Source organism: Salminus brasiliensis, chromosome 4 (genome assembly GCF_030463535.1).
Source record: "Salminus brasiliensis chromosome 4, fSalBra1.hap2, whole genome shotgun sequence".
In the NCBI taxonomy this organism is placed as follows: domain Eukaryota; kingdom Metazoa; phylum Chordata; class Actinopteri; order Characiformes; family Bryconidae; genus Salminus; species Salminus brasiliensis.
In genome coordinates, this window is record NC_132881.1 from 41,028,169 (window position 1) to 41,041,925 (window position 13,757).

At 41.1% G+C, this 13,757-nt stretch overlaps 1 protein-coding gene across 6 annotated transcripts in view; it reads right to left on the minus strand.

The window, feature by feature from the left end:
- The window catches only part of lef1 (lymphoid enhancer-binding factor 1), a 59,858-nt gene extending 46,402 nt beyond the window's left edge, over window positions 1–13,456 (minus strand). For 3 of the 6 annotated variants that reach the window (XM_072678475.1, XM_072678474.1, XM_072678473.1), the window contains exons 1-3: window positions 12,513–13,456; window positions 9,547–9,613; window positions 6,536–6,663 (exon numbers count right to left, since the gene is read on the minus strand). In XM_072678475.1, the coding sequence (XP_072534576.1) occupies window positions 6,536–6,663; window positions 9,547–9,613; window positions 12,513–12,728 (411 nt within the window). In that variant the 5' untranslated portion in view covers window positions 12,729–13,456. The remainder of the gene's footprint in view (window positions 1–6,535; window positions 6,664–9,546; window positions 9,614–12,512) is intronic. The other 3 variants (XM_072678478.1, XM_072678477.1, XM_072678476.1) reach the window with 1 other exon arrangement.
- Window positions 13,457–13,757: the final 301 nt, after the last annotated feature.

Here is a 13,757-nt window from a genome sequence, read left to right on the forward strand (position 1 = left end):
CTGAGCTACACTTAAACTGCATCTGAACTACATTAAAACTACATCAGTCATCCACAGACTGTACTGCACATCAGACACAGCCTTGTTTGTTACTCATGTTGGCGCATGTGCTGAAAGGCATTTCAGAATACTGCATTTAACTGAGCTTTGAAATTGCATTGTTGAAATTAAGGAACTGCCCTCTGAAATACTCGTAATAATCATCACATGCCACAGACTATTTTTCCGAACTGCTGCCGACGCAACGTCACCGGGCAACCAGCGCGTTCAGAGGAAAACACCATGTACCCCGCCAGCAGATGCCAGTGGCAGCCAGTGCTGGACTGAAGTGATGTGGGGGTGAAAGTGCAATCAACCCACCCTGGAAAGAGCAAGGCCAATTGCGCAGTCTCAGGGCCCCGGCAGCCGATGGCTAGCGGCATGACCGGGAATCGAGCTAGTCATTGTGACCGAGCTGTATTCCGCTGGACTACTCAGGGCCCCTCAACGGTTCTCTAGTTTCTAACGTCTAGACCACATACCAGACATGCACCTAATCTCTACATCTGTATTGTATGACTGATTGTCTGCTGTCCAAGGAAGGCTTCCTACTAGATTTTGAAGCATTACTGTGAGGATTTGATTGCATTCAGCTACAGTCACTCCAACAAAAGCAGGATATACTCTTTTTAATACCCTTGATTGATCGAATGAGCAGGTGTCCCAATACTTTTGTCCATTCAGTGTATTCGGTTTAATGTAGCTAAACTGACGTAGCCACACGGAATAAGAGCACCACACCAAACACCACTAGGGATACAAAAGTAACCACACAAAAAAAGAACTGGCAATATCAGCCAGTGCTGGGGAAGCAGGGCTGGACACCGGTCTGCTGCTGGGAAATGTTGTTTGCTGACACTGGAGGAGCAGGGCCTGAGCACAGAGAAGGACACAGTGTGTGTTAAATCTCGTTAGGTAAGCCCGGGTTTGGGGGGGTTGTGATTCCACGGCACGTCCACGCTGAGGAAGAGATCCGTCACGTCCCACATCAAAGGAGAGCGCGCGCAAGTGTGTGTGTGTTCTCTTGCCAGCGGCCAGTCGCAGTGGGGGAGGGACGAGGATGACCTCGCCACATCCACCAGTAACATCTTCCATAATAGACAATCATACATTCAAAATACCACTCTACCCACTACTGTAGCTAACCTTTAAACGGGCCATGTTTGTTTGGAGTTGTTGTGATGTCACAACATATATCCACCTAGTTAGCCACCATCCACAGGTTAGCCCAGCACATTCTCACTGAATTTATAAGCAGTGTTTCTGTCCGGAGTTCTTTTTGAACCAGAACAGAGGTAATAAACATATTTCAGTCTGAAAGTCACAGTAACTAAAATAGTCTGGATTAGAACAGCTGTTCTGATACCAACAACCACAAAAGCATTATTAGAGTCTAGGGCTGGGAAATATGATTTTTAATATGATTATATTTCATTGTTATTGTAAAGACTGTCTCACAGTAAGCATTTCCGATCACATTGTGGATATTGGCAATACTTACAAAGCTGGTTTCACTACAGAAAAGCGTAAGTGGGCCTGTTTACCTGGATTTTAGCACAGTTCAACTTATCAAAGGGCTTATATATAGGTTAACCTGGCTGGCCCCTTTTAATATGATAAACCTTTTTGTTGATGCTTGATACAAAAAAAATATATATATTTTCTGTAATTTTTATGTTTTATCATAAAATCACATATCTGACCAATAGCATTTCTTTTACTCCAATCTTGGGCACATGCCGTGCATTATTAGAATCATGTTAGATTGGTGAAATTCTACGAAAATTTTAATATTGCAAAATGTCAGTCCCCCCAACCCCCCCAATATTATACAGAATGTAGTATAACATTTCAAATGCTGGCACAGAATTACTTCCAATTACACAGAACCAGTCATGCTTTCCTGAACTACTGATATTGCTGGGACTCATGGGAACTTGTGATGAAACCTGAGAACCTTACACAGCAATACCACATGAGGACAGGACCGCACAATGATATTAGCCTTAAATTAAACATTTTCATCATGTTGTTTTAACCAATAGTGTAAATGGATATCTGATGCCCTTTCCATCATACTGAGGAACAGCCGAACGTTTAGGTGACGCTGGACCACTGTGCTAAAATATCTAATTTTTTATATCTGAATATATATCTGAAATGTATCTGAACTCTACAAAAAAAAAAAAAAAAAGAAAAAGAAAAAAACCTATTCTCTCTGCAATGGTAATCCAGGTGAGTTTAGACCCAAATTAAGATGCATTTTTTTAAACAAAATATATTTTTAATAAAATCAATAAATAAACGAAATAAACTGTTAATACAGCCATATGTAGAGCCGTATAAGGACCTTGCACACTGGCATCCACCCAGAATTCCTGCATCTGTGCATCCTTACTCTGGTGCCCACCTCTAAACTTCTTAATCAAACATGAGCAGTGATCTTTGTGGAAATACAAACTTACAAAACGCTCAGAAAAGCTAATGATGCAATTTATTGCGATGACCATATCCTACCCAAATCACTCACCCTACGTTAGGCATAGAGTAGGTATGGACTTCTGAAATATATTCTGGAAAGATTTAAAAACTGGCTACCGACACAAATTCCCTGCCAGAATGTCTTTCCTGTGTCCTCCCCAACAGTCCTTCTCTTCTCACAGTGAAGACACGGCACTCCCCCACATTTTCATGTTATTTCCATCAAGGGATGTCTTACTACTGGCATCTTTAATGGTGCAAAAATCTGTTTAATAATTCAACCACATTCCCTTTTGTGTTGCTGGTTGAGTTTCCAATTCCCACTCGGTGCTATTAAAAAAGTTAGAGGCTTTAGAGCTAGCATTCAACTTCTCGCCCCAAAAAAAAAAAACGTTGCAAGACTCAACATCAGGCTGCCACACAGAAAGCTGAAAGCCCATTAGTGAAGTATGGGATGCAGCGTGCACTGGAGGACTTTTGGCATCGCTCCTGTAGGAAGGTGTTTGCTAATTGATGTATTATGGGCCGAACTCGTAACTTCTTTCTTGAGAAGGTCCCTCCAAGGCACGGAAAAAGATGAAACAGAGTGCAGACTGAATGCCAACAAGCCCCCCCACTCTGCCAAGCTTTCCTACTCCACTGCCACCGCCTTTCCGCCAGCGGCTTGAGAAGAAACGTGAAGCGTCGCTTTAAATAACCCAACACGACCTCCCGCTGAACGCTCCCAACACACAGGGCAAAAGAAACAGGAACCAAAAGAAAGCCAACCCTTCACCACCCTTCTCCAGCTTAACCTCCCTTCTCCTTCCTTCCCTCTTAAATTCTACTGATGAAACAGAAAACAGATCATTTAGGGCTAAACGAAACTTCCCATTTGTGAGGAAGGGGATAATTCCAATTAACAGAGAAAATGCTTACATTTCAACATTTAAACCCATTTCCCCGCTCTGGTTTCCTTACAACCACCCCCCACTTCAAAGCTCCAGCATGAGGAACACCATTCCGACCTACACGTGGAAACATTCCCTGATGACCTGCAGTTAGATGGCGATCTAGGAAAAAGGCCAGATATCATTTCCAGAAGGCTTCACCGGGACGCGAGAGAGGCCCTACGCCAACACCGCGACACATCCAGGCTCCACGGATCACTGCTGCTGGACGGTAATAACCGCGTGGGTCACTGCAGCCGGCTCTTTGGAATCGCTTCGGTCCCACTCGCCACCTCACCTCACTAACACGCCCCAGACTCCTCCATTGTTGGGTACCAGCAGGCCAAATCTGCTGACCGGCAGAAAAAGGAAGCCAAAAAAAAAAAAAAAAAAAAAAAAAATGGCCAGCCCACGACTGGGTGGGCGTCAGGCACTGGAATGTCATGGCCAATGGAAATCAATCCAAACTTCAGGGAATGAAAGGAAAGGGGAGAAGAAAAAAAGAGGGGGGGAAAGAGACGCTGCCTTTGATCTTGGCGAAAACTGATCCCAGGCCTTGGAGATACTGTGTCCGCATATTTGATCTCCAAAGCAGAGAGAGGAAGGCAGAGAGTAAGAGAGCAAAAATAAGAGAGAAAGAGAGAAAGAGAGAAAGAGAGAGATATTTTTGCATTATTGCTAAAGTACAGCAGTACACAGCTGGAGCACAGAGGCAAGCTGCTCAATTTGAACCGAGGGTGAAAAGGGTGAAGTCAGGTGATTGATGAACAAAAACAAACACTTGTATTTGGCCCAAAAATTCACCAATTCGGACCTTCGTAGATTCAGAAGGCCGCAGATTGACTGTCCTGGTTGGACTGGCTACAATTTTAAGGCCTTATGGAGTAAACAGAACATAAAAGCGCAGAGCTCATCCTTACACAACACAAAGCCACAAGCAAGCGGGTGACGGAAGCAGAGGCAGTGTAAGTGTGCGTGTGTGTGTGTGCTCCACGCTTCCTACATCACATCATGGAGAAAATGCTGCTCATGACGTACATCTGAAAAGGCTGCTGCTGCGTTCCCCAGCCGAAACGTACAGGACGACTCGCTCCCAATGAGAAACAATAACCCTCTCCACACAGCTGAGCGCTTAAGCTGACTTTACATACCAATATCCCCTCAAATACACAAGTATCGCCGCATATTGGTTGGATCCAATCACACACACACACACACACACACACACACACACACACACACACACACACACACACACACACACACAGTGTGAACAATGGTCGAGATGAGCCGTCTGTGGGCTCCTGTGCAGTTTTGCGGCGGCACGGGGCCACTGGCAGACAGGGAGCCTTCCCCACACAAAACCCTCCAAACAGGATTAGAGTGGACAGCTGCTAGCGTGTCCTCCATCGCTCTCCCTCGCTCTCTCCCTCTCTTTCTTCCTGGGGTTGTTCTCGTCGAATGTTTGCAACGGAGGCAGACGGAGAAGGGGTAGCACCGGACAAATCGAGAGGAAAGTCACAGCACCACGTGACAGCTCGTTGTATAACCTGATGTTACGTAAAAGTCATGCTGGCCGACACTGACACCATTTAACATCAATGTTTTACAATGAGATCACGGATTCAGGTGAGTTTAAAGTTTGTGTTTATACAGTTAAAGCACGCCACACTGATAAAGGCCAAGATGACATGTTAGGATCGAAGGATAAGAGAACAATGATATCAGAATCATATCGGTATCGGCAGGTGATTTTTTTATTTTTTTTAAGACATCAGACAGATGTTTGGATTTGAGTAAACAAATATTTCAAGGTAATATTTGAGGCATTTATTAAACTCCTGAAGCGTTTGATCTGTTGAAATGTCAGCACTGTATTTATTTTACTGCATTTGTAAATATAGAAATAAAATGTTGCATGAATGAATAAATAAATAAAGTAATTAATTAATTATAGACAGTAGTCATGAATTTCCTATATACAAACCTCACCTCACTTGATTTTATTTTCTCTGTTAAAATGATAGCAATTATTATTCCTGTTATTCAGAAAGTAACCTCATATTTCCCAATTTTCTTCAATTTTCCCTTTTGTTCTATTTTGAACAACCTGAAGTAGTCCATAAATGGCAGTATTGCAGTAATTACAATACCTTTAAAACTAAAAATGAATACTGTACCGACAGCAACCTCAGTTTACCAGTATAGATGATATAGCCACACAAAAATCGTGCATATCCAAAATGAGAACTTTACAGGAGAAGAAAAGAAATCTATCAATGTAAAAAAAGATTTTGCTACATTTTTGTTTGTGCATTTCTACTGGTCCAAATACAAACAATTACGCTCCCTTTGTACGAAAATGTGCAGTTGTCCAGTGGTTTTAGTATGGACCTAATTCACAGCATAATTAGAAATGCATAGTGTGATTAAAACGATACGATAGCGCTAAGCATGTCGTCACACCGTCCAGCCCTGACAGAACCATGTTAAAGCTACATCGATTCTACAACTTCATATTTTCATTAAAGCCGCCCGACCAATTTAACATAGCATAGTAAGTGAATCATACATGCCCTGTGATGCAAGTATGGCTGGTATGGGAAAAATGTGACCCCCTTCCCCATCCCCCAATTTAGTGCAAGGTTGCCAAGATACAGGTCACAACAGGAGAGATACATAAATTGTTCGGAAGCAGCATCAAAACTGGAGTTAAGCTCATCTCAATGAAACTGAATGAATATTAAATATGAAGAGCAATGAACGGGTTACGGAATGAACGACATTGCTGTTAACATACTCCAGATTTAATAGCAATTAACAGCCATTACTACTGATTATATATATATATATATATAAAAATAATCAGTGATATATATATATATTTAATCATATATATATATATATATATATATATATATATATATTTAATCATATATATATATATATATATATATATATATATATATATATATATATATATATATATATATATATATATATATGTGTGTGTGTGTGTGTGTGTGTGTGTGTACACTATTCAGAGAGCATCTAGAGAGCATTGAGAGAGGCCAGGCAGTACTCACCGTTCTGGGCATGGGCGGCGAAAGCGAGCCATTGTTCATGTAGGGTTCGTTGTTCATGTTGGTCATCATGATGTAACTGGGGTAACTAGGGTAGGGGTGCCCTTTGCTGTACAGGTCCTGGAGCTTGCCTGGAAATAGTACAGAGCTGGTTAGTTCATTCGGAGTGACTCGTTCGATCAATTGCCTCATTTTATTGCGATTATGTCAGGAAAAAGAAGTGATACATTTAGTTATTGTGGATCCTATTAGTACTTTCAGAGCACAGAGCAACCGCAGGTTTCATTAATAATAAAGTTTAGAAGAGGCTTTTTATGCTAAAAAAACGACTGCACTCATAATTACTGAGAGCATTGCACTGCACCCGTTTTAACATTAAGCAGCATTTTGCATATATGTATTCAAGTATTGTGATTTTTTTATAGGGCTGTACCAATGATCGGACTCATCCGTTGCTTGCAAACATACAAACTTGTGTTCTCATTTATATTTATCTCAACAATAAGAGATTTTTTTGCATGTGAACACTCCAGATCGCATTAAAACAGATGCAGATAAACATAAATCCAGTAAGAAGGACAGAAGTAGAGGAGATCTTGTAGGTGAGCCAGTCTGAAAAACAAAGCTTGATTCCAGGTTTCTCCTGGACGCCCCAATCAGCCAGTACAGTGAGGATGTGTTCAATTCCATCACCAGCTCACCTGATTTACCATCATCAAGCACTGATTTACCAAACCAGGTGTTGGAGGAGAACTCTAAATAATACTAGATTCCATGATGGGGTTCTCTGGAGATATTTTAATAAACACGGCAATGAAAACCACAACATTTTGTATGAATGTTATGAATATTAATTCTAATATTAGTTTTTTACTGAGAAAATACACAATTACGGCCCAAACCTATATGTACACAGCATAATGTCGCTGTCGGAACAAAGCTTTGAATCTCTAAAATAAAAAACTTAATTATTAAGTGATTTGGGAGAATTTCTGTTCATCCATTCATTATTAAAATGCTAACAGAGTAAGAGTTGTCAAATTACGCAAAAAATGTTTTTGTTAAGGCCCCAGATTGTCAACTTTTATCCAGTGCCCTCTCTTTCCACTGTCCCTGAGCACAATTCTGCTTTTCAGGGGGGCATAATGGAGCCCCTCTGTGCCAATTAGCAACAATTAACACACGCTTCCCACACACCCACACCCACAGAAAAAGTATCAAAACACAGACGACCCCCAACTGTTTACTGAGGTCCTCGAAGTGTGTGTATTTGTGTCTGCATGAAAAAAGGAGAAAGAGTGTGTGATTCATGGGGCTGGGGGTGGGTGGGTTTGAGGGGGGGGGGGGGGGTTGTTTCTAAAGAATAATAGACAGAAAGACACACTCACACCCATCTTCCTCAGCAGGAAAGACTGATGGCGGGTCGTTGAAACCGATCTGCCTGCTTTAAAGGGGGGGGGGGGGGGGGGGGGCTGTGTGCTATTCACAACAGCCACAGAACAAAAAAAAAAAGGACTACAAGCCTCCTCCATTGTGAACTGCAGTGATCCAGCGTCAGCCTGACGAGCAATCACTGAAGATCAAACGAACTCCGCAGCGACACGTCCCTGACAGTAGCGCTGGAGTGTGCGCGTGTGTTTGGAGGGCAGTGTGTCAGTGGGAGTGGGGGCAAGAGTCCGCTAGACCACCTCTCTGCCACGTGCCGCCTTCTGTCAGCACTGAACCTGACGCTTCTCCTTCCAAACCAGCTTGTTAAAAACACAACACTGGTTTTTGTGTGGGAATATTAAATATGAACACCCTATTTACCAACATGAGCAACTGGCTGGAGAAAAGCCAAGTCATTTTTACATGGCCTTTTCTTTATACATGAAGCTGTTCCTGGTAACTGAAAAGAATGCCATATTTACGTACACATAAGCAACACTTAAGCAGCTTGTCAAATGAAAATATATAGATAGATTTTAGACAAAGTTTGGGCCTTTTTACATCAGAATTGTATATTACATTTTACATTTTGTATTGAAAAATGGCATATTTACTAAACACAAGCCATATTTTCCATGGCTCAGAAGAAACAAATAAAAAAATTGTGTTTTAAATTTTTTGCCTTTATAGGACATTTTACATGATGCGAATCTTTTTTATTGAAATTAATGCCATATTTCCTAAACACACAAGCCATATTTAAGTGGTTTGTCAAACGAAATTTGCTATTTTTATGTGGCTTTTACTTTTTTTTGGCTACATGGTGCTTTTTACATGATGCTAATCTTCTCATTATTATTGATACTACAGCCATAATTACTAACAAGCCATTTTTAAGCAATTTTTCAAAAGAAAAATAGATTTATTTTTAAAATGTAGATTTGTTTGGGTTTTAGATGATTCTGATCTTTTCTTTAAAATGAATGTATATTTACCAACATGCAAGCCATATTTAAGCGATTTGTCAAATCAGTTACAGACATTTTTGATTTCGCTTTGAACAGTTTTATGTGCTTTATGGGACATTTTACATTATGCTAATGTTTTTAATTGAAATTACCACCATGTTTACTAACACAACTTTAAATGGCTTGTCAGAACAAAAAGGACTCGTTTTTGATGTGGTTTTTAATGTTTTTTGGGTCACATCGGAAGCTAGTCTTGATAACTGAATTAATGGCTTATTTATTAACACACAAGTCATGTTCCAGTAGCTTATCCAAAGCAAAAACAATAATAACAATAAAAATAAATATACAAGATGGTCTCCGAGTCATTTTCATTAGAACGAATGCTGCATTTACCAACACAAACAACCTTTAGGTGGTTTCACTAATCATTTAAATAATAAGAGTAATTTTTTCATTGTGTTAATTTCTAATTCCAAAATGGGACTCTTTTTAAATTTAATTAATCTGATGCCATATGGTAAATGTATTGATTAGAGGTTTATTTAGATGCTCTTAAAATGATCTTAATAGACCAGCAAACAAAATACAGATTCACTCTCAGCAGACATCACTTACCATCATCTGGATGTTCTCTGTGTTTTTCATGGTAGGAATCTGGAGTTATTTGGGACTGTCTAGCTGCCTGTTACAAAAAAAAGAAAAGAGAGAGAAAAGAAATGAAGGCACAGGAGAGTCGTGATCAGCAGAGTTAACGCTGCACACATCAGAGAAACCGAAGAGAGAGAGACAGACTTTTTCTATTGTCTTCTTTCCCCCTGTATACAGGCTCGTGTCCTCTTTTCCAAGTAGGTTATACTCTTCATTAGAAGACGTGTCCATGAGGGGCTGGATTCTCATGAATACTTCATAAAGAGAAATCCTCTGATAGTGAAACACACATCAAACTGCTAACATCTACTATGATGAGACAATTCCTGATCAGAAACACACACACACACACACACACACACACACACACACACGTCTGCATCCACACACTTCCTCTAAACACAGAAGCAGTGATGGAGGAAAATAAACTGGATTTGGAGTTCAGCTCCCTCAGGGTGCCTTCCAGCAGAGTCAGGGAGCTGCAATGGATTCCCAATTAACATTTACCCCATCACTTGATTCTTCCTCATGTCACTGTCTAACCCGGAGTTCTGTGGATGCCAGGAGGGAAGGCATTTCATTAACGTGGGCTAATAAAGCCCAGCTCCAACTATGGCTCACTGCCTCTGCGTCCTGCATCAGGATTCACGTGAAAGGATTTGCCGTTAGTGATCAAGAATTGTTTTAGGAGGGGTGTCTACATTTAGACTTTTATACATTCAGACATTTATTCTCTGGATTTAGCATTTCTTTACAGGACGGCAGTGACCAATCACACGCACACGCACACGCGCACACACACACACACACACACACACACACACACACACACACACACACACACACAGTCAGACTCCAGCTAGGGCAGGGTGGCACAATGGATTAAAGCCAGTGCTGATCATTTGCATCCCTGCACCTTCTTTCAGGGCAATCATTTATACCAATAAGGGCTGATTTTCATGGGATGAGCAAGTGGTAGGAAACTGTTAGGAGCCTATTTAAAAATGTGCATGGGAAATATACCACAGCGTTGTGTGGGGAGGTGAGGAGGACCAGAAGATCTACAGAAGAGGCTCTGCAATTAATATATCCTATGAAAAGCACAAGACGTTCTTCCGTTTCACAAACATCAAAGAATCTGTACTGCATTTAAATTAATAACTGCATTAAAATGAACTTATTTTAATAACCCACAGCTAACCATTATAATTTTCATTTTTCATAATGCAAAACCATCTGATTTAAATCCATCAGACAGAAAAAAAAATGTAACTTCAAAATACAAAAATGACTATTATTAAATTCTACTAATTTCACTAATAATCTGTCATAAAACAAAACCACTCCAAGCACCGTTTACATGCAGATCTTTAACTGATGGACCATTTTAAATACATTTAATACAATTAAATATATTAAAATGCACCCAGAAAGCCTGGTGTTCAAACACACCAACATTCACTACAGGAAATATTCTGTGCACAGGTGATTGATTCTAGACAGAGAGTGTGTTTCTCTGCCAACAGGGGAAAAAAATAAAGCTTACAGTAGTCCAAACACCACACTATTAATAATTACTGCCTATACGATGAATGTCTAGCGAGCTTGTTTTAAATTCCAGATAACTCTGAAAATCTTACAGGCTTAAAAATGCACTAATATTAATGACCCAGTTAAATGAAGGTAGAGGATTACACTAATTACACAGTGAGCATCTCTGCAAAAGCAGTTTGGAGACGTGGTCCATGGCTAAGGCACTAAACATGCAGTGGATTGCAGTGGAAATGTAGAAGCCCAATTTGAACTATTTAACTATTTTAACCATTATTACACATCACATATTGCGAAGAGTGGATGACAGTAGTGTACAGATTCTAGAAATATTCTCAGGTTAGGAGTTAAGAGGCAGCAGATGATGATGAATGTTTAATATCGTACTGGATGATAGTCTGTGTGTACGAGCACTTTTAAACGGGTCTGAAAAATGACATTAAACAGAATCACACCGTGGACAGACAGTGAGAGACACTGGTGATGTACAGACACAAAATTAAATAAGGCGGCACCTCTGAATTTCTCCTGTTTTCACTAAAGCAGAAAATGCTTACAGTGAGTAACCTCCCATACAGTAATCATACAGAAGAGGGGGATTTCACTTCAGCACACAGCAGTGGTGAAATGCAGAGCTGATTTTAAAGGACACTAGCTACCTTAATCATATAGCGGAGAGGTGGTCTGCTATAGGGGAGAGGAGGGCAGGGCAGTGGGCAGATATAGAGACATTGTAAATAATTCTATTGTATATACAGAAAAGGTGGTGCAGTATATTTATATATCCAAATATTTATATAAATAATCAACACATCAAAATAAGTAGGGTTTGAGACAGACATGGCCAAATACACTGCATTTATTATTATTATTATTATTATTATTATTATTATTATATAGAATAATAATTTAAGCCAGTATAATTAATATATAGATGGTGTAAATGGTTAATGTGTGTATTAATAATAATTATAGAATTTTATAACAATCTAAGGCCGTTTTTAGTGGGGAAACTAAAACGTAACGTAACAAAACGTAACGTCAACGTTACAAAACGTGAAATTCCGTTATACTGCTGTGCAGCTGCTTTCTCCACAGGCTTTTTAAACATTTTAATAAATGCTTCTTGTCTGTGATGGATTCACAGTTTAAATTGCTCTACATTTCATTAAAAAAAAAACTGTTTCCACTTGTTAAAAATAATAAATAATAAGAATTGTTCTGCACATTTACAGCAGTACCCGTGTGTTACAGTGGCTGTAGAAACACGAGCTAGCATTAATTAGTGAATTCTGGGGGGCTGTATGATGATAATTATTGATGGCAGTTCTGGGGGCAGTTCTGGGGGCAGCAGCCCACTCGCCCATCACTCCAGTACTCACATCGTGGCTGGTGCTGTTGGGACTGCCCTCCGTTTCGTTGACCAGAGAGGATTTGATCTCGGCTAGGTCTCCTTCCTCCTCCGAGTGGCTGATCTCGGCGAAGATTTGCTCTTTATGCGGGTCTCCTTCGTCCTTGAACGGGATCATTTCATCTGTGGCGCAAAGCTCAGGATCTCCACCTCCACCACCACCTCCACCTCCAGCTAGCTGGGGCATGCTAACACGCTAACGTCCCCCAAAATCCCCCTCAGAAAAAAAAAAGTCCTACAAAAAAAAAAAAACTTCACGTGTGAACGAAGCGCGTGCGGAGCAACAGGGGGAGAACTCAGTGCGCGCGTGCGTGAGTGTGTGTGTATATAGGTGTGTGTGTGTGTGTGGGGCAAAGCCCTGGGTCCGAGAAGGAAAGACTGAGATACAGTCTCTCTCTCTCTCTCTCTCTCTCTCTCTCTCTCTCTCTCTTTTTTTTTTTAAGTAGATGTTAAAACTCAGGGAGTTGAAACTTTTCACACACACTCCTCACACACACACACTCCTCACACACACACACACACTCTCTCTCCAGGCTAACATAGACCCGCTACAGTGTATTTCCTTCTCAGAAAGAAAAAACAAGCACAGCCTCACAAACTCAAGCAGGTCGTCAAACACGTCTAGACAGCAAACGCGTTTCTGCGCGACTCAAAACCTCGTAAGTTTGTTAGTAGTGGCGCTTCAGTCTCAGAAGAGATCCATGAGGAGAGAAACGGAGGCTGTCGGTCGATACCGAACAAGGAAAGTTAAAAAAACGAGGTTAAAAAAAAACCCCAGCAGATTAAAATCGCTGCGCCGAAGCGTCTGGAGGTCCAAACCCGAGCAGCGACGCTCCTCACGAGCTGCAGACCCTCTGACTGACTGAGAGTGTGTGAACGTGTGTGTGAGAGCGAAAGAGAGAGAGTGTGTGTGTAATGTAGCTTTGCGCTCTCTCTCTCTCTCCTCCCTCTCCGCTCCTCTCCTCCTCTCCTCTCCTCTCCCACACTGACTGTAGGGAGAGAGATGAAAGGCGAGCCGCCGAGCTGATTGACACCACAACGATTGACACTCCTGAGGAGGAAGAGGAGGAGGAAGAAGAGAGAGAGAGGGGGGGGGGGTATCCATCTCTCAGCAAATGGCAGAACAGGAAAAAGAAAAAACAGTGTGTGTGTGGGGGGGGGGGGGGTTAGGGGGTTTAGGGTGCTAAAGTGTGTACGTACACACACACACACATAA